This window comes from Ammospiza caudacuta, chromosome 35 (genome assembly GCF_027887145.1).
Source record: "Ammospiza caudacuta isolate bAmmCau1 chromosome 35, bAmmCau1.pri, whole genome shotgun sequence".
Lineage (NCBI taxonomy): Eukaryota > Metazoa > Chordata > Aves > Passeriformes > Passerellidae > Ammospiza > Ammospiza caudacuta.
Window position 1 is genome coordinate 1,583,235 of NC_080627.1, and position 19,241 is coordinate 1,602,475.

Consider the following 19,241-nt stretch of genomic DNA (forward strand, 5'->3'; position numbering starts at 1 on the left):
TTCCAGAATTTTCCATGAGATTCCAGAACTTTCCATGAGGGTCCATAACTTTCCAGGTGCTTCCACTGGGATCCAAAAAATCCAGAACTTTCTATGGAATCCCAAAAATTCCAGGACTTTCCATGGAGATCCTGAACTTCCAGAACTTTCCGTGGAATTCCAGAACCTCCAGAATTTTTCACGGAGATCCAAAAATTCCGGAATTTTCAATGGAATTCCAGAACTTTCCACGGAGATCCTGAACTTCCAGAACTTTCCACAGGGATCCAAAAATTCTGGAATTTTTGATGGAATTCCAGAACTTTCCATGAGGGTCCAGAACTTTCTAGGTGCTTCCACTGGGATCCAAAAATTCCAGAACTTTCCATGGAATTCCAGAACCTCCAGAATTTTTCACGGAGATCCAAAAATTCCAGAATTTTTGATGGACTTCCAAAAACTCCAGAACTTTCCATGGAGATCCTGAACTTCCAGAACTTTCCGTGGAATTCCAGAACCTCCAGAATTTTTCACGGAGATCCAAAAATTCCAGAATTTTCGATGGAATTCCAGAACTTTCCATGGGATTCCAGAACTTTCCAGATGTTTCCAGGTGCTTCCACTGGGATCCAGAACTTCCAGAACTTTCCATGGAGTTCCAGAAGCTTCCAGGCCCCTCCCCCCCCCAGAGTTCCCAGAATTCCCTGGGCAAGGGGGGAGGGGCCCCCCAAGGCAATAAGAGCCCCTCCCCCCTCATTAGGGGAGGGCTCCAATCTTTAATTAATAATAATTAATTATTAATGAGGAATAATTAATAATAATTAAGGCGCTTCCAGGCACTTTGATCCCAAAAAATTTCCTTTAAAATTCCCTAAAAATTCCCCCCCCAAAATTCTGAAAATTCCCCCCAAAAATTCCCTTTAAAATTCCGAAATTAAAAAAAAAAATCCCCTAAAAATTTTTTACAAAATTCGTAAAATTTCCCAAAAATTCCCTAAAGATTTCCTTAAAATTTCCAAAAAATTTCTCACAAAAATTCTGCAAAATCACCTAAAAAATTCCTAAAATATCCTTAAAATTTTGCTTAAAAATTCCAAAAAAATTTGGTTAAAATTCCTAAAAATCCCTTTAAAAATTCCTTTTAAATTCCCCAAATATTCTGAAAATTTGCTGAAAAATTCGTAAAATTCCCTTTAAAAATTGGTTAAAAATTCCTAAAAGTTTCCTTTAAATTCACTAAAAATTCCTAAAAAAATCCCCCCAAATTAATTTAAAATTCTCAAACATTCCATAAAAATTCCTTTAAAATTTCCTAAAAATTTCCAAAAAAATCTAGAGTATTCTCTTAAAATTTGACTAAAAATTCCCTAAAAATTCCTTTTAAAATTCCCTAAAAATTCCTTTTAAATTCTATAAAAATTCTTTAAAAATCCCTTAAAATTCCCTAAAAAAATACTAAAAAATTTTTTACAATCCCAAAATTTTCTAAAAAATTCCCTAAAAAAATCACTAGAAAATTGTAAAAAATTCCCTTAAAATCCCTTAAAAATTCCTTTTAAATTATGTAAAAATTCCCTAAAAATTCCCTTCACAAATCCCTAAAATTCCCTAAAAAATTCCCTTAAAAATCCTAAACAATTCCCTAGAAAACTGTAAAAAATCCCTAAAAATTCCCTTAAAATTCCTTTAAAATTTTATAAAAATTTCTAAAAAATTCCTAAAAATTCCCTAGAAAATCCCTTAAAAATTCCTTTAAAATTCCCTTAAAAATCCTAAAAAAAATCCCTAAAATTTCCTTTAAAATTCCTTTAAAATTCCCTAAAAATTCCTAAAAAAATCCTAAAAATTCCCATAAAATTCCCTAAATTATTTCCTGGAGCGGCTCAGGGTTCGAACCCCTCCCCCCTCATTCCCAAAAACCCCAAAATTCCCAAAAATTCCCCAAAATTCCCGTTTATAAAACACTATATTTGTATAAATGGCACCGCTTTTATCCCAAATCCCGATTTTTTTTCCCGTTTTTTTTGCTGATTTTGGGACGAGGAGAAAATTCCCAAAAATTCCCAAAATTCCCGCGAAAATTCCCCCAAAACTTTGGGATTTTTCCTCTTTTTTTCCTCCTTTTTTGTCTTATTTAATCCCCTCCCGTTGCCCGGTCCCGGATTTTGGTGGATTGGAATAAAAATTCCCGAAACGTTTTTGGGGTTCGGTTTGGATTTGGGGGATTTTGGGGGAAAAGGGGAAATTTGGGGTGCGGGGTCACTCCTGGGGCCACTTTTGGGGTCACTTTTGGGGTGCTGGGCCACTTTGGGGGGCAAATTTGGGGTCCTGGGGTCACTTTTGGGGTCCTGGGGTCACTTTTGGGGTCACTTTTGGGGGCATTTTTGGGGTGCTGGGGTCATTTTTGGGGTCATTTTTGGGGTCATTTTTGGGGTCATTTTTGGGGTCCTGGAGTCCCTTTTGGGGTCATTTTTGGGGTGCTGGGGCCACTTTGGGGGTCCTGAGGTCCCTTTTGGGGTCCCTTTCAGTCATTTTTGGGTCCTGGGATCCCTTTTAGGGCCACTTCCGGGGTCATTTTTGGGGTCCTGGGGTCACTTTTGGGGTCCTTTCTGAGGTCACTCCTGGGGTCATTTTTGGGGTCCTGGAGTCCCTTTCGGGGTCACTTTTGGGGTCATTTTTGGCATCCTGGGGTCACTTTTGGGGTCCTGGGGCCACTTTTGGGGTCCCTTCTGAGGTCACTCCTGGGGTCACTTTTGGGGTCACTTTTGGCATCCTGGGGCCACTTTGGGGGTCCTGGACCCCCTTTCGGGGTCACTTTCGGGGTCATTTTTGGGTCCTGGGGTCACTTTTGGGGTCCTGGAGTCCCTTTTGGGGTCACTTTTGGGGTCACTTTTGGGGTCCTTTCTGAGGTCACTCCTGGGGTCATTTCTGGGGTCCTGGGGTCACTTTTGGGGTCATTTTTGGGGTGCTGGGGCCACTTTGGGGGTCCTGGACCCTTTTGGGGTCCTGGGGTCACTTTTGGGGTCCCTTTCAGTCATTTTTGGGTCCTGGGGTCACTTTTGGGGTGCTGGGTCACTTTTGGGGTCACTTTTGGGGTCCCTTCTGAGGTCACTCCTGGGGTCACTTTTGGGGTCCTGGAGTCACTTTTGGGGTCACTTTCGGGGTCATTTTTGGGGTCCTGGGGTAACTTTTGGGGTCCCTTTTGAGGTCACTCCTGGGGTCACTTTTGGCGTCCTGGGGTCATTTTTGGGGTCCTGGGGTCACTCCTGGGGTCATTTTTGGCGTCCTGGGGTCATTTTGGGGTCCTGGAGTCCCTTTTGGGGTCATTTTTGGGGTGCTGGGGCCACTTTGGGGATCCTGGACCCTTTTGGGGTCCTGGGGTCCCTTTTGGGGTCCCTTTCAGTCATTTTTGGGTCCTGGGGTCACTTTTGGCGTCCTGGGGTCACTTTTGGGGTCATTTTTGGGGTGCTGGGGTCTCTTTTGGGGTCATTTTTGGGGTCTTGGGATCCCTTTTGGGGTCACTTTTGGGGCCACTTTCGGGGTAATTTTTGGGGTCCTGGGGTCACTTTTGGGGTCCTGGAGTCACTTTTGGGGTCATTTTTGGGGTGCTGGAGCCACTTTCGGGGTCCCTTTCAGTCATTTTTGGGTCCTGGGGTCATTTTTGGGGTCTTGGGGTCACTTTTGGGGTCCCTTTTGAGGTCAATCCTGGGGTCACTTTTGGGGTCCTGAGTCCCTTTTGGGGTCACTTTTGGGGTAATTTTTGGGGTGCTGGGGTCCCTTTTGGGGTCCCCTTTTGAGGTCACTCCTGGAGTCATTTTTGGGGTGCTTGGGTCACTTTTGAGGCCACTTTTGGGGTCGTTTTTGGGGTCCAAGGTCACTTTTGGGGTCACTTTTGGGGTCCTGGGGTCACTCCTGGGGTCATTTTTGGGGTCACTTTTAGGGTCCTGGGTGAGTTTTGGGCTCCTGCGTCACTTTTGGGGTCCAGGGTCAGTTTTGGGGTCACTCCTGGAGCCATTTTTGGGGTCATTTTAGGCCATTCCTGGGGTCACTCCTGGGGTCACTTTCACTTTAGGGGACGTTTCTGGGGTCACTCTTGGGGTCCCTTTCAGAGTCACTTTTGGGGTGCTGGGGTCACTTTTGGGGTCCAAGATCACTTTGGGGTCCCCTTGGGGTCACTTTTAGGGTCCAGGGGTCACTCCTGGGGTCACAGAGTTGGGGGATACTTCTGGGATCATTTTCGGGGTCACTGCTGGGGTCACTTTGAGGTCCAGGGTCACTTTTGGGGTCATTTTTGGGATCCTTTTGGGGTCACTTGTGAGGTCGTTCCTGGGGTCACTTATGGGGTCCAGAATCACTTTTGGGGTGTTGGGGTCATTTTGGGGGTCTCAGGGATCCACCCAGGGTCACTTTTGGGGTCACTCCTTGGGTCACTTTTGGGGTCCCTTTCAGGGTCACTTTTGGGGTCCTGGGGTCACTCCTGGGGTCCCTTTTGGGGTCACTTTTGGGGTCCCTGTGGGGTCACTTTCGGGGTGCTGGGGTCACTCCTGGAGCCAATTTTGGAGTCACTCCTTGGATCACTCTGGGGTCACTTTTGGGGTCTGTTTAGGGTCACTTTTGGGGTCCTGGGTCACTCTGGGGTCATTTTGGGGGTCACTCAGCCCTGGGGTCATTTTTGGGGTCACTTTTGGGGTGCTGGAACCACTCCTGGGGACACTTTTGGGGTCACTTTTAGGATCACTCTCAAGGCCACTTTTGGGGTCACTCCTGGGGACATTTTTGGGGTCATTTTTGGGGACGTTTTTGGGGTCATTTCTGGGGACATTTTCAGAGTCACTTTCGAGGTCGTTCCTGGGGTCACTCCAGGCTCCAGGGTCAGTTTTGGGGTCACTGTGGGGTCACTCCAGGGTCACTTTTGGGGTCCCTCTGGGGTCCCTCTGGGGTCACTCCCGGGGTCCAGGGTCACTTTTAGGATCACTCCCAAGGCCATTTTTGGGGTCACTCCTGGGGATATTTTTGAGGACATTTTTGGGGTCATTTTTGGGGTCTCTTTGGGGACATTTTCAGAGTCACTTTTGAGGTCGTTCCTGGGGTCACTCCAGGGTCCAGGGTCAGTTTTGGGGTCCCTCTGGAGTCACTTTTAGGGTCACTCCTGGGGACACTTTTGGGGTCACTTTTAGGGTCACTCCCAAGGCCACTTTTGGGGTCATTTTTGGGGTCACTCCTGGGGACATTTTTGGGGTCATTTTTGGGGACATTTTTGGGGTCATTTTCAGAGTCACTTTCGAAGTCGTTCCTGGGGTCACTCCAGGGTCCAGGGTCACTTTTGGGGTCCCTCTGGGGTCACTTTTGGGGTCCCCGTGGCTCACTCGGTCCAGCGGTGGCCGCAGTGCGGGGCCGTGCACACGTAGTACAGCCGCATGGCGTCCTGGAAAATGGGGAAAATTTGGGGCAAATTCCTGCAGAAATCCCCCCAAAAAACCTCCTGGGATCCTCCTCCCACCCCAAAATCTCCTCCCAAAGCAGCCCCAGATGTTCCCCAAAACCCATCCCAAAAATGCCCAAATCTTAGGGAAGATTTTGGGGTTTTTTTAGGGAGGATTTTGGTGTTTTTTGAGGAGAATTTTGGGTTTTTTTAGGGAGGATTCTGGGGAGGTCCTGGGGGGGCGTTTGGGAAGGGATTTTTGGGGTTTATTTCTGGTTTATTTGGGGTTTTTTTGGGGGTTTTTTTGGGGTTTATTTGGGGATTTTGGGATTTATTTGGGGTTTATTTGGTTTTTTTGAGGTTTATTTGGGGTTTTTTAGGGAAGATTTTGGAGTGTTTTAGGGAAAATTTTGGGGATTTTTGGGAAGGATTTCAGTTTTTTTAGGGAGGATTTTGGGGCTTTTTAGGGAGGTCCCAGGGGGGTTTTGGGAAGGGATTTTTGGGGTTTCTTTGGGATTTTTGGGGTTTCTTTGGGGTTTTTAGGATTTATTTGGGTTTTTTGGGTTTTGCTGTTTCTGCTCTCACCTCAGCCCGGGCGCTGTGGGACTGGAAGAACACGGCCTCCTTGTGCCCGCACCTGCACAGCGTCCCCAGGTGTCCCCAAAGTGTCCCCAAGGCTCCCTGATGTCCCCAAAGTGTCCCCAAAGTCCCCAAGGCTTCCTGATGTCCCCAATGCCCCCAAGTGTCCCCAATGCCCCCAATCTCCCCAATCCCCCCAATGCCCCCAGTGTCCCCTCAGTGTCCCCAATCCCCCCAAATGTCCCCAATGTCCCCAATGTCCCCTCAGTGTCCCAAATGTCCCCAGGTCCCCAATCCCCCCAATGTCCCCAATGTCCCAAATCCCCCCAATCCTCCCAATGTCCCCTCAGTGTCCCAAATGTCCCCAATCCCCCCAATGTCCCCTCAATGTCCCCAATCCCCCCAGTGTCCCCAGTGTCCCCAATGTCCCCCTCAGTGTCCCCATGTCCCCAATCCCCCCAATGTCCCCTCAGTGTCCCAAATGTCCCCAATCCCCCCCAGTGTCCCCAATGTCCCCCCAGTGTCCCCCTGTCCCCCTCTCACTTCTGGCAGGGGTGATCCTCGGTGCGGGGCAGGGTGGGGTCCTGGGACACGTCGGCGATGATCTGGGTGAGCTCGCTGCGAAGGGAGAGCCCGACATGGACCCCAAACCGACCCCAAACTGACCCTAAAACTGACCCCAAACCGACCCCAAACCGACCCCAAACTGACCCCAAACTGACCCCAAACCGACCCCAAACTGACCCCAAACTGACCCCAAACCTGACCCCAAACTGACCCCAAACTGACCCCAAACCTGACCCCAAACTGACCCCAAACTGACCCCAAACTGACCCCAAACCTGACCCCAAACTGACCCCAAACTGACCCCAAAACTGACCCTAAAACTGACCCCAACATGGACCCAAACTGACCCCAAACTGACCCCAATGACCCCAAACCGACCCCAATGACCCCAAACTGACCCCAACATGGACCCCAACATGGACCCCAAACCTGACCCCAATGACCCCAAACCTGACCCCAAAACCGACCCCAAACTGACCCCAAAACCGACCCCAAAACTGACCCCCAAACTGACCCCAAACCTGACCCCAAAACTGACCGCAAACTGACCCCAAACCTGACCCCAAACCTGACCCCAAACTGACCCCAAACTGACCCCAAATCCGACCCCAAACTGACCCCAAAACTGACCCCAAACTGACCCCAAACTGACCCCAAAACCGACCCCAAACTGACCCCAAACTGACCCCAAACTGACCCCAAACTGACCCCAATGACCCCAAACTGACCCCAAAACCGACCCCAAACTGACCCCAAACTGACCCCAAAACTGACCCCAAACTGACCCCAAAACCGACCCCAAACCTGACCCCAAAACTGACCCCAAACTGACCCCAAACTGACCCCAAACTGACCCCAAACTGACCCCAAACTGACCCCAAACCCGACCCCAAACCCGACCCCAAACCCGACCCCAAACCTGACCCCAAACTGACCCCAAAACTTCAGGGAATATTTAGGGATATTTTAGGGATATTTTAGGGAATATTTAGGGATATTTCAGGGATACTTCAGGGAATATTTAAGGATATTTCAGGGATACTTTGGGAATATTTTAGGGATATTTCAAGGATACTTTGGGAATATTTAGGGATATTTTGGGAATATTTAGGGATATTTTAGGGATATTTCAAGGAATATTTAGGGATATTTTAGGGAATATTTAGGGATATTTCAGGGATACTTTAGAGAGTATTTTAGGAATAGTTTAAGGCTATTTTAGGAATACTTTATTTTAGGGAATATTTAGGGATATTTTAGGGATACTTCAGGGAATATTTAGGGATATTTTAGAAATACTTTAAGGATATTTTAGGGATACTTTAGGGATATTTCAGGAATATGTGGGAGTATTCAGGAATATCTGAGGACATTTGGGCACTCACTCCACTTCGTGCGTGATCTTGTTGACGTAGATGCAGCTGTTGTCGGCCTCCTGCTGGTAATCACAGTTCCTGCACTGGGATAAACTGGGGTCAACTGGGAGGGACTGGGACAGACTGGGGGGGACTGGGATGGACTGGGAGGGACTGGGACAAACTGGGAGGGACTGGGAGAGACTGGGAGGGACTGGGAGGGACTGGGACAAACTGGGAGGGACTGGGATGGACTGGGAGGGGATTGGGGCAATCACAGTTCCTGCACTGGGACACACTGTGCTCAACTGGGAGGGACTGGGACAGACTGGGACAAACTGGGAGGGACTGGGATGGACTGGGAGGGACTGGGACAAACTGGGATGGACTGGGGCAATCACAGCTGCTGCACTGGGACAGACTGGGATGAACTGGGACGGACTGGGATGGACTGGGATGGACTGGGAGGGACTGGGATGCACTGGGATGGACTGGGATGGACTGGGAGGGAACTGGGACAAACTGGGACGGACTGGGAGGGACTGGGATAAACTGGGAGAGACTGGGATGGACTGGGATGAACTGGGAGGGACTGGGAGGGACTGGGAGGGAACTGGGACAAACTGGGATGGACTGGGATGAACTGGGAGGGACTGGGATGAACTGGGATGGACTAGGATGGACTGGGAGGGAACTGGGATGGACTGGGACAAACTGGAACAAACTGGGATGGACTGGGATGGACTGGGATGAACTGGGATGGACTGGGACAGACTGGGATGGACTGGGATGGACTGGGAGGGGATTGGGGCAATCACAGTTCCTGCACTGGGACAGACTGGGATGGACTGGGATGGACTGGGATGAACCGGGAGGGCCCAGTCCCAGTCCCAGTCCCAGTGCCAGTCCCAAACTGGTCCCAGTTTGAGCACTCACGGCGTAGAGCAGGATCCGGTTCTCCTTGTCCTCCTTGGGGTACAGCATGTTGTTACTGGGCAAACTGGGATTTACTGGGAGGCTCCGGGGGGAAATTCCCGCCCTTTTCCCCCACAAAATTCCCAATTTTCCCCCTCACAATTCCCAATTTTCCCCCTCAAAACTCCCGATACTTTTCCCTCACAATTTCTGATGTTTCCCCCCCCTCACAATTCCCAGTTTCTCCTTCGCAATTCCCGATATTTTACCCCTCACAATTCCCTCTATTTTTCCCTCAAAATTCCCAAATTTTCCCCTTCACAACTCCCGATGTTTCCCCCTCACCATTCCCGCCGTTTTCCCCCCAAAACCCCCAAGTTTCTCCCTCACAACTCCCGATATGTTTCCCCCTCACAATTCCCAATTTTCTCTTCGCGATTTCCGATATTTCCCCCTCACAATTCTCCGTTTTCCCCTCACGGCTCCCGGCGCTCCCCTCACGATTCCCGCCATTCCCCGCTGCACCCCGCCTGTCCCCCCCACCTCTCCCGGGGCATCCCCGGCGCATTCCCGCTGTTTTCCCCCGGCATTCCCGGTCTTTTCCCTCCCCCATTCCCGCTGTTTTCCCCCCGGCATTCCCGCTGTTTTCCCCCCGGCATTCCCGGTCTTTTCCCTCCCCCATTCCCGCTCTTTCCCCCCGGCATTCCCGGTCTTTTCCCTCCCCCATTCCCGCTGTTTTCCCGGTGTCCTCCCGCTGTTTTCCCTCACCATTCCTGGCAGAAGCGGATCCCCACGAAGCCCGGCTCGTACGCGCCGTCCCCGTCCATGGCTGCGCGGACACGCCCCTTTCCACTTCCTCCCTCATACCATTGGTCAAACCACCTGTCAATCACTCACTTTCCAGTTTCTCATTGGTCATCACTCCCTTAGACCCTCATATGCCTTATTTCTATTGGCCAATCCTGTGTGCCCCCCATTCTTTATTTTATTGGTCCTTCCACTGTTAGACACGCCCTACCCACCTTCTTATTGGCTAAGCTTCTATTTCCCGCACCCTTTCTCTCTTCCTACTGGTCAGCCCTCATTTATCCCGCCCTTTATGCGTATATTGGGTAATTTTCTATTAGTCCCTCCTTTTCTCGATCGCTATTGGTCGGCTTCTATCACGTGATCGCACCCGCAAGCTCTGATTGGCCGCTCCCTCACCGGTCCCGGCCGTGGCGGCCCGTGAAGGTTCCAGAAGCGGCTCCGGTTCGGGCGGGCCCGGAACCTTTCGGGGCTCCCGGTCCGGGAGAACCGGAGGCTCCCGGAGGCTCCCGGAGGGGCTCGGGGAGCTGCCGGAGGAGCCTGGGCGTGTCCGGGGCTCCCGGTTCGGTTCCGGTGGGGCGGTACCGGCAGGGCCCGGTCGGTACCGGAGCCATGAACGGCGGCGGGACCGCGCCGGGCCCGGTGTGGCTGGCGGTGAGCAGCTCCCTGAACGCGTTCCGTGCCTGTAAACGCTTCTCGCCTACGCTCACCATCGCCGAGCTGAAGGTACCGGAGCGGGATAAGGGAGAATGGGACCGGGAGAATGGGAACTGGACCGGGATAACGGGACCGGGATAACGGGAACGGGACCGCGATAATGGGAATGGGATTGGGAGAACGGGGATGGGATCGGGATAATGGGAATGGGACTGAGAGAATGGGAACCAGATCGGGATAATGGGAACGGGACAGTGGGAATGGGACAGGGGCTGGGATAACGGGAGTGGGACCGGGTTAATGGGAATTGGGCCGGGATAACGGGAACGGGACTGGGATAACGGGAACGAGACTGGGATAATGGGAATGGGACCGGGAGAATGGGGATGGGACCGGGATAATGAGAATTGGACCGGGATAACGGGAGCAGGACCAGGATAACGGGAGTGGGACCGGGTTAATGGGAACGGGATAATGGGAATTGGACCGGGATAATGGGAATGGGACCGGGATAACGGGAATGGGATTGGGATAATGGGAACGGGGAGAACGGGAGCAGGACTGGGATAATGGAACCAGACCGGGATAACGGGAACTGGGCTGGGATGACGGGAATGGGATCAGGGTAACGGGAATGGGATCATGGGAACGGTTTGAGGACGATGGGAGTGGGGTAACGGGAATGGGATTGGGATAACGGGAGCGGGAGAATGGGAGAACGGGAACTGGGACCAGGAGGGTGGGAGTGGGACCGGGGTAATGGGGATGGGGCTGGGATAAAGGAACTCGGCCGGGATAACGGGAACTGGGCCAGGATAACGGGAACTGGGAGAACGGGAACCAGGGCAGTGGGAACGGGACTGGGATAATGGGAATGGGACTGGGATAACGGGAACTGGGCAGGGATGATGGGACTGGGAGAGTGGGAATGGGACTGGGATACGGAGATAACGGGAACGGGGCCAGGAGAGCGGGAACGGGACAATGGGAGCAGAAGCGGGGAATGGGAACCAGGAGGGAGGGAATGGGAGGCAGGAACCCCCAAAGCAGGACTGGAAACCCCAAACCCCAAACTGGGACCCAGCCCCAAACTGGGAACCACAAACCCCAAACAGAGACCCAAACCCCAAACCGGAAACCCCCAAATCCCAAACCGGGACCCCAGCCCCAAACTGGGAACCCCAAACCCCAAACCAGAAACCCCCAAATCCCAAACTGGGAACCCCAAACTCCAAACTGGGAACCCCAAACCCCAAACGAGAAACCCCCAAATCCCAAACCGGGACCACTGGGATTCCGCTGTGTCCCCTCCGGTGCAAACCGGGAGTTACTGGGGCACTCCCGATGCCACTCCCAGTGTCCCCAGTGCCACCCTCAGTGTCCCCAGTGCCACCCTCAGTGTCCCCAGTGTCCCCAATGTCCCCAGTGTCCCCAATGTCCCCGGCAGTGCAAGCTGGAGCTGGTGGTGGTGTCCCCATGTCCTGCCTGGAGCTGGAGCCAGTGACAAACCCTTGGGGACACCAAACTGTGACACTCCCAGTGCCACCCCCAGTGTCCCCAGTGTCCCCAGTGCCATCTCCAGTGTCCCCAATGTCCCCAGTGCCACTCCCAGTGTACCCAGTGTCCCCAGTGCCACTCCCAGTGTACCCAGTGTCCCCAGTGCCATCTCCAGTGTCCCCAATGTCCCCAGCGCCATCTCCAGTGTCCCCAGTGTCCCCAGTGCCACCCCCAGTGTCCCCAGTGTCCCCAGTGCCACTCTCAGTGTCCCCACTGTCCCCGGCAGTGCAAGCTGGAGCTGGTGGTGGTGTCCCCATGTCCTGCATGGAGCTGGACCCAGTGACAAACCCTTGGGGACACCAAACTGTGACACTCCCAGTGCCACCCCCAGTGTCCCCAGTGCCATCTCCAGTATCCCCAGTGTCCCCAGTGCCACCCTCAGTGTCCCCAGTGTCCCCAATGCCATCTCCAGTGTCCCCAATGTCCCCAGTGCCACCCTCAGTGTCCCTTTTGTCCCCGCAGTGCAAGCTGGAGCTGGTGGTGGGCTCCCCGGCGTCGTGCATGGAGCTGGAGCTCTTTGGGGCCGAGGACGAGCCCTTGGGGACCCTGGACAGCGACGAGGCCCTGCTGGGCTCCTACCCCGTCACCGACGGCTGCCGCGTGCACGTGCGTGTCACCGGGTCACCTCTGTGTCACCTCTGTGTCACCGTGTCCCCTCTGTGTACCCTCTGTCCCCTCACGGTGTCACCGACGGCTGCCGCGTGCACGTGCGTGTCACCGGGTCACCTCTGTGTCACCGGGTCACCTCCCTGTCCCCTCCCGGTGTCACCGTGTCACCTCTGTGTCCCCTCTGTCCTCTCACGGTGTCACCGACGGCTGCCGCATGCACGTGCGTGTCACCGGGTCACCTCCCTGTCCCCTCCCGGTGTCACCGTGTCACCTCTGTGTCACCGGGTCACCTCCCTGTCTCCTCCCAGTGTCACCGTGTCACTGTGTCACCGTGTCCTCTCCCTGTCCCCTCCCAGTGTCACTGTGTCCCCTCCCTGTCTCCTCCCGGTGTCACCATGTCACTGTGTCACCGTGTCCCTTCCCTGTCCTCTCATGGTGTCACCGACGGCTGCCGCGTGCACGTGTGTGTCACCGTGTCACCTCCCAGTGTCACCATGTCCCATCCCTGTTCCCCCTCATGGTGCCACCGACGGTGCTGCGTGCACGTGCGTGTCACCGGGTCACCTCTGTGTCCCCTCCCGGTGTCACCGTGTCACCTCTGTGTCGCCTCCCGGTGTCCCCGGGGTGGGGGCGGCACCGTTGAGTGACAGTGCCACCCACCGCAGTTGACAGTGCCACCCCCTAAGTGACAATGCCACCCCCGCAGGTGACAGTGCCACCCCCTAAGTGACAATGCCACCCCCTAAGTGACAATGCCACGCCTGCAGGTGACAGTGCCACCCCCTAAGTGACAATGCCACCCCCTAAGTGACAATGCCACCCCCGCAGGTGACAGTGCCACCCCCTAAGTGACAGTGCCACCCCCTAAGTGACAATGCCACCCCCTAAGTGACAATGCCACCCCGCAGGTGACAGTGCCACCCCCTAAGTGACAATGCCACCCCGCAGGTGACAGTGCCACCCCCTAAGTGACAATGCCACCCCGCAGGTGACAGACCGCAGCGGGGCCCGGGCCGGGCAGTTCGAGGACGTGTCCCAGGTGGCCAAGTACGAGATGGCCGAGAGCGACTACGACAAGAGGACAGGTGGCACTGGGGACAGCGGGGACACTGGGGGCGTTGGGGACGTTGGGGGACACTGGGGGCGTTGGGGACATTGGGGACAGTGGGGACTTTGGGGACAATGGGGAAGTTGGGGACAGTGGGGACTTTGGAGGTATTGGGGACATTGGGGACATTGGGGACATTGGAGATGTTTGGGGACATTGAGAGGATGGTGGGGATGTTGGGGACATTGGAGGGGTTGGGGGTGTCGAGGACATTGGTGGCATTTGAGGCGTTGGGGACATTGGGGATGTCGAGGACATTGAGGAGGATGTTGGGGACAATGGAGCCGTTGGGGACAACGGAGCTGTTGGGGACAATGGAGCCGTTGGGGACAATGGAGCTGTTGGGGACATTGGAGCCGTTGGGGACACGATCCAAGTCACCAAGTACGAGACGGCCGAGAGCGACTGTGACAAGAGGATCCCTGTCCCCAAAGTGCCACCCCCAGTGTCCCCTGGGTGTCCCCTGGGTGTCTCCACAGGGTCCCTGTCCCCAAAGTGCCACCCCCGGTGTCCCCTGGGTGTCCCCTGGGTGTCTCCACAGGGTCCCTGTCCCCAGAGTGCCACCCCCGGTGTCCCCTGGGTGTCCCCTGGGTGTCTCCACAGGGTCCCTGTCCCCAGAGTGCCACCCCCGGTGTCCCCTGGGTGTCCCCTGGATTGGGCATGGGAACAGGAAAAAGGTCAGGAACCAAAATGGGAATGGGAACAGGAATGGGAGCTGGAACGGGATCAGTTGTGGCACCAGCGCGTCCCTGTCCCCAAAGTGCCACCCCTGATGTCCCCTGGGTGTCCCCTCAGGGTTCTTGGGGCTGCCGGGACCGGGAACGGGATCAGGATTGGGAATGGGAATGGGATCAGGAACGGGAATGGGAGTGGAATCAGGAGGGACACCGGGGTGTCCCTGTCCCCAAAGTGCCACCCCTGGTGTCCCCTGGGTGTCCCCACGGAGTCCCCGCGCTCCTGGGGCTGCTGGGACCGGGAATGGGGCCAGGAATAGAACCAGGAATGGGATCAGAACCTGGATCGGGATCAGGAACTGGGAATGGGAACGGGAACAAGATCAGGAACGGGAATGGGGACAGGAATGGGATTGGGACCAGCGTGTCACCAAAGTGCCACCCCTGGTGTCCCCTGGATGTCCCCATGGGGTCCTGGGGCTGCTGGGACCGGGAACAGGAACAGAACCGGGACCAGGAGCAGGAACGGGACCGGGAACGGGAACAGAACCGAGGATAGGAACGGGAACAAGACCAGGAACTGGAATTGGAGCAGGAGCGGGATTGGGGACAGGAACGAGACTGGGACCAGCGCGTCCCTGTCCCCAAAGTGCCACCCCTGATGTCCCCTGGGTGTCCCCATGGGGTCCCTGAGCTCCTGGGGCTGCTGGGACCGGGAACAGGACCGGGAATAGGAACAGAACCGGGAGTGGGAGCAGGACCGGGACTGGGTCATGAACGGGACTGGGACCAGCGCGTCCCCAAAGTGCCACCCCTGGTGTCCCCTGGGTGTCCCCACGGGGTCCTCGTGTTCCTGGGGCTGCTGGGACCGGGAACGAGACCGGGACTGGGCCAGGAACAGGACCAGGAATGGGATCAGAACCGGGATCGGGATCAGGAGCGGGACTGGGGACAGGAATGGGACTGGGACCAGCGCGTCCCTGTCCCCAGAGTGCCACCCCTGATGTCCCCTGGGTGTCCCCACGGGGTCCCTGAGATCCTGGGGCTGCTGGGATTGGGAATAGGAATGGGAATGGGACCAGAAATGGGATCAGGACCAAAAATGGGAACAGGAGCAGGTTCAGGAATAGGAACGGGACTGGGACCATGGTGTCCCCAGAGTGCCACCCCTGGTGTCCCCCCGGTGTCCCCGCAGAGTCCCTGCGCTCCTGGGGCTGCTGGGACCGGGAACGGGACCGGGAATGGGAACAGAACCGGGATCGGGATCAGGAACGGGACCGGGAACGGCATCAGGATCAGGAACAGGAACGGAAACAAGACCAGGAACGGGGACGGGACCGGGATCGGGAACAGGAACGGGATCAGGAATCGGAACGGGACCAGCGCGTCCCTGTCCCCAGAGTGCCACCCCTGATGTCCCCTGGGTGTCGCCACGGGGTCCCTGAGCTCCTGGGGCTGCTGGGACCGGGAACGGGACCGGGAATAGGAACAGAACCGGGAGTGGGAGCAGGACCGGGACTGGGACACGAACGGGACTGGGACCAGCGCGTCCCCAAAGTGCCACCGCTGATGTCCCCGCGGTGTCCCCGCAGAGTCCCTGCGCTCCTGGGGCTGCTGGGACCGGGAACGGGACCGGGAATGGGACCGAGAATGGGATCAGGACCGGGAATAGGATCAGAACCGGGAGTGGGAGCAGGACCGGGACTGGGGCACGAACGGGACTGGGACCAGCGCGTCCCCAAAGTGCCACCGCTGATGTCCCCGCGGTGTCCCCGCAGAGTCGGTGCGCTCGTTCCTGCGGCAGCGCTCGTGGGGCCGCTGGGACCGGGAGCGGGAGCAGGAGCGGCAGCGGCAGCGGGAGCAGCGCCGGGACCGGGAGGCGGCGGCGGCGGCCGCGCTCCCGCTCGGGGCGCGCTGCGAGGTGCGGGTGCCGGGCCAGCCCTGCCGCAGGGGCGCCATCGCCTTCGTGGGTGCGTGTCGCCTCTTGGTCGCCTCTTGGTCGCCTCTTTGTCGCCTCTTTGTCACCTTTTTTGTGGGTTTTTTCACGGTTTTTTCACGGTTTTTTTGGTGTTTTTTTTCTCTCTTTCCGCCCAAGGCGAGACGGATTTTAAGCCGGGGGTTTGGGTGGGGGTGCGCTACGATGAACCGCTGGGCAAGCACGATGGAAGGTGAGGGGGGTTTGGGGGGGGTCCTGGGGGGGTTTCAGGAGGATTTTGGGGGGTCCTGAAGGATTTTGCGGGGCATTTTGGGGGCTCCTGAATGGGTTTAGGGGGACGTTGGGGGCTCCTGGAGGGGTTTGGGGGGATTTTGGGGGGTCCTGGAGGGGTTTCAGGAGGATTTTGGGGGGGGGTTTGGGGGCTCCTGAATGGGTTTAGGGGGACGTTGGGGGGTCCTGGGGGGGTTTCAGGAGGATTTTGGGGTGTCCTGAAGGGTTTTGGGGGCATTTTGGGGGCACCTGGAGGGGTTTAGGGGGACGTTGGGGGCTCCTGGAGGGGTTTGGGGGCATTTTGGGGAGGTTTTGGGGGCTCCTGAATGGGTTTAGGGGGATTTTGGGGGGTCCTGGAGGGATTTCAGGAGGATTTTGGGGGGTCCTGGAGGGGTTTGGGGGCATTTTGGGGAGGTTTTGGGGGCTCCTGAATGGGTTTAGGGGGATTTTGGGGGGTCCTGGGGGGGTTTCAGGAGGATTTTGGGGGGTCCTGAAGGGTTTTGCGGGGCATTTTGGGGGCTCCTGGAGGGGTTTAGGGGGGCGTTGGGGGCTCCTGGAGGGGTTTGGGGGGATTTTGGGGGGTCCTGGAGGGGTTTCAGGAGGATTTTGGGGGCTCCTGAAGGGTTTCAGGAGGATTTTGGGGCTCCTGAATGGGTTTAGGGGGACGTTGTTGGGTCCTGGAGGGGTTTGGGGGGATTTTGGGGGTTTTGAGAGGTCCTGGAGGGGTTTCAGGGGGATTTTGGGGGGTCCTGGAGAGATTTTGGGAGTTTTGGGGGGGAGTTTTGATGGGTTCTGGGATTTGGGGGGGATTTTGGGGTGTTTTAGGGGGCTCTGAAGGGGTTTTGGGGGGATTTTAGGGGATTTTGAGAAGTTCTAGAGGAGTTTTGGGGGGATTTTGGGGTCGGTTTGGGGGGTCCTGGAGGGGTTTTGGGGGTCCTCGAGGGCTTTGGGGGGGTTTTAGGGGGTCCTGGAGAGGTTTGGAGGGGTTTTGGGGGTATCCTGGAGGGGTTTGGGGGTCCTTGAGGAGTTTTGAGGGGATTGAGGGAGTTCTGGAAGAGTTTGGGGGGATCTTGGAGGGGTTTTGTGGGGATTTTGAGGCACCTGGAGAAGTTTTGAGAGGTTCTGGAGGGGTTTTGGGGGACTCTGAAGGGATTTGGGGGGATCCTGGAGGGCTTTGGGGGGTTCTGGAGGGGTTTGGGGAGATTTGGGGGCGTTTTTGGGGATTTTAGGGGATCCTGGAGGGGTTTTTGGGGGGTTTTGAGAGGTTCTGGATGGATTTCAGGGGGATTTGGGGGATTTTGGGGGGGAATTTGGGGAGTTTTAGGGGGTCCTGGATGGGTTTTGGGGGGGTTTTGAGAGGTTCTGGATGGATTTCAGGGGGATTTTGGGGTTTTTTGGGGGGGATTTTGGGGAGTTTGGGGGGATTTAGGGCGTTCTGGAGGAGTCCTGGGGAGAATTTGGGGGGGATTTGGGGCATCCCGGAGGGGTTTTGTGGGGATTTTGAGGCTCCTGGAGAAGTTTTGAGAGGTTCTGGAGGGGTTTTGGGGGACTCTGAAGGGATTTGGGGGGATCCTGGAGGGCTTTGGGGGGTTCTGGAGGGGTTTGGGGAGATTTGGGGGCGTTTTGGGGGATTTTAGGGGATCCTGGAGGGGTTTTAAGAGGTTCTGGATGGATTTCAGGGGGATTTTGGGCGTTTTGGGGGGGGATTTTGGAGTTTTTTGGGGAGTTTTAGGGGCTCCTGGAGGGGTTTGGGGGGGATTTAGGGGGTCCTGGGGGGAATTTGGGGGGAATTTGGGGGGTCCTGGAGGGGTTTGTGGGGATTTTGAGGCTCCTGGAGAATTTTGAGAGGTTCTGGAGGGGTTTTGGGGGACTCTGAAGGGATTTGGGGGGATCCTGGAGGGCTTTGGAAGGGTTTTTTTTTTTTTCTCTTCTCTCTTATCTCTCTCCCTTATCTCCCCTTATCTCTTATCACCTCCCCGCAGCGTGGACGGCCGCCGTTATTTCGAGTGTCCCCCCAAATTCGGGGCCTTCGTGCGGCCCCAGCACGTCACGGCCGGCGACTTCCCGCCCGAGGACGACGGCCTGGATGAGCTCTGAGGGGAAATTCCCGGAAAATTCCCGAAATTCCCAAAAATTCCCAAAAATCCTGGAGCTTTTCCCGCATTTTTTGGGAAAAAACTGCAAGAAAATCGCCCAAAAATGGCCCCAAATTTGCCGTTTTCGTGTCTTTTTTGGGGGAAAATGGGAAAAAATTGTGGGGGTGACGGGCTGGACAAGCTCTGAGGGGGAATTCCCAAAAAATTCCCAAATTTCCCGAAAATTCCCAAAAATCCTGGAGCTTTTCCCGCTTTTTTTGGGAAAAAAGGGCAAGAAAATCGCCCAAAAATGGCCCCAAATTCGCCGTTTTCGTGTCTTTTTTGGGGGGGGGAGAAAGGAGAAAAATCCCAAAATTCCCTCCAGGAATTCCCACGTTTATCCCACAATTCCTAAAATTATCCCAAAATTATCCCAGAATTCCACCCAGGATCCCAAAATTCCCAAAATTATTCCAAAGTTTCTGCTGGGATTCCCAAAATTCATCCCAAAATTCACTCTAGGATTCCTAAAATGACCCTAAAATTATCCCCAAATTCCCCAAATTATTCCAAAATTATCCCCAAATTCCCCAAATTATACCAAAATTCCAAAATTATCCCCAAATTCTCACAAGATTCCTAAAATTATCCAAAAATTCCACCTGAGTTTCCCAAAATGATCCCAAAATTCCTCCTGAAATTATCCAAATTTCAAAACCTATCCCCAAATC

At 54.8% G+C, this 19,241-nt stretch overlaps 2 protein-coding genes across 3 annotated transcripts; one reads left to right on the top strand and one right to left on the bottom strand.

Moving 5' to 3' along the window:
• Positions 1-2,427: 2,427 nt before the first annotated feature.
• Positions 2,428-9,650, bottom strand: POLR2I (RNA polymerase II subunit I). 2 transcript variants are annotated; one of them, XM_058822866.1, is made up of 7 exons: positions 9,586-9,644; positions 8,839-8,893; positions 7,933-8,006; positions 6,524-6,598; positions 5,987-6,038; positions 5,315-5,404; positions 2,428-4,892 (listed from the first exon to the last, which is right to left on the bottom strand). In XM_058822866.1, the coding sequence occupies exons 1-6, from the start codon at positions 9,642-9,644 to the stop codon at positions 5,342-5,344; spliced, it is 378 nt and encodes a 125-aa protein (XP_058678849.1). In that variant the 3' UTR covers positions 2,428-4,892; positions 5,315-5,341. The 2 variants fall into 2 exon arrangements, with proteins under 2 accessions (XP_058678849.1, XP_058678850.1); XM_058822867.1 differs by having other exon boundaries at positions 2,428-5,404; positions 9,586-9,650.
• Positions 9,651-10,034: 384 nt separating this feature from the next.
• On the top strand, positions 10,035-18,657 carry TBCB (tubulin folding cofactor B). Its single transcript, XM_058822880.1, has 6 exons — positions 10,035-10,350; positions 12,301-12,444; positions 13,436-13,532; positions 16,008-16,199; positions 16,325-16,397; positions 18,418-18,657. Exons 1-6 carry the CDS (start codon positions 10,237-10,239, stop codon positions 18,530-18,532), a joined length of 735 nt encoding a protein of 244 aa, XP_058678863.1. The 5' UTR covers positions 10,035-10,236; the 3' UTR covers positions 18,533-18,657.
• The last annotated feature ends 584 nt before the right edge of the window (positions 18,658-19,241 follow it).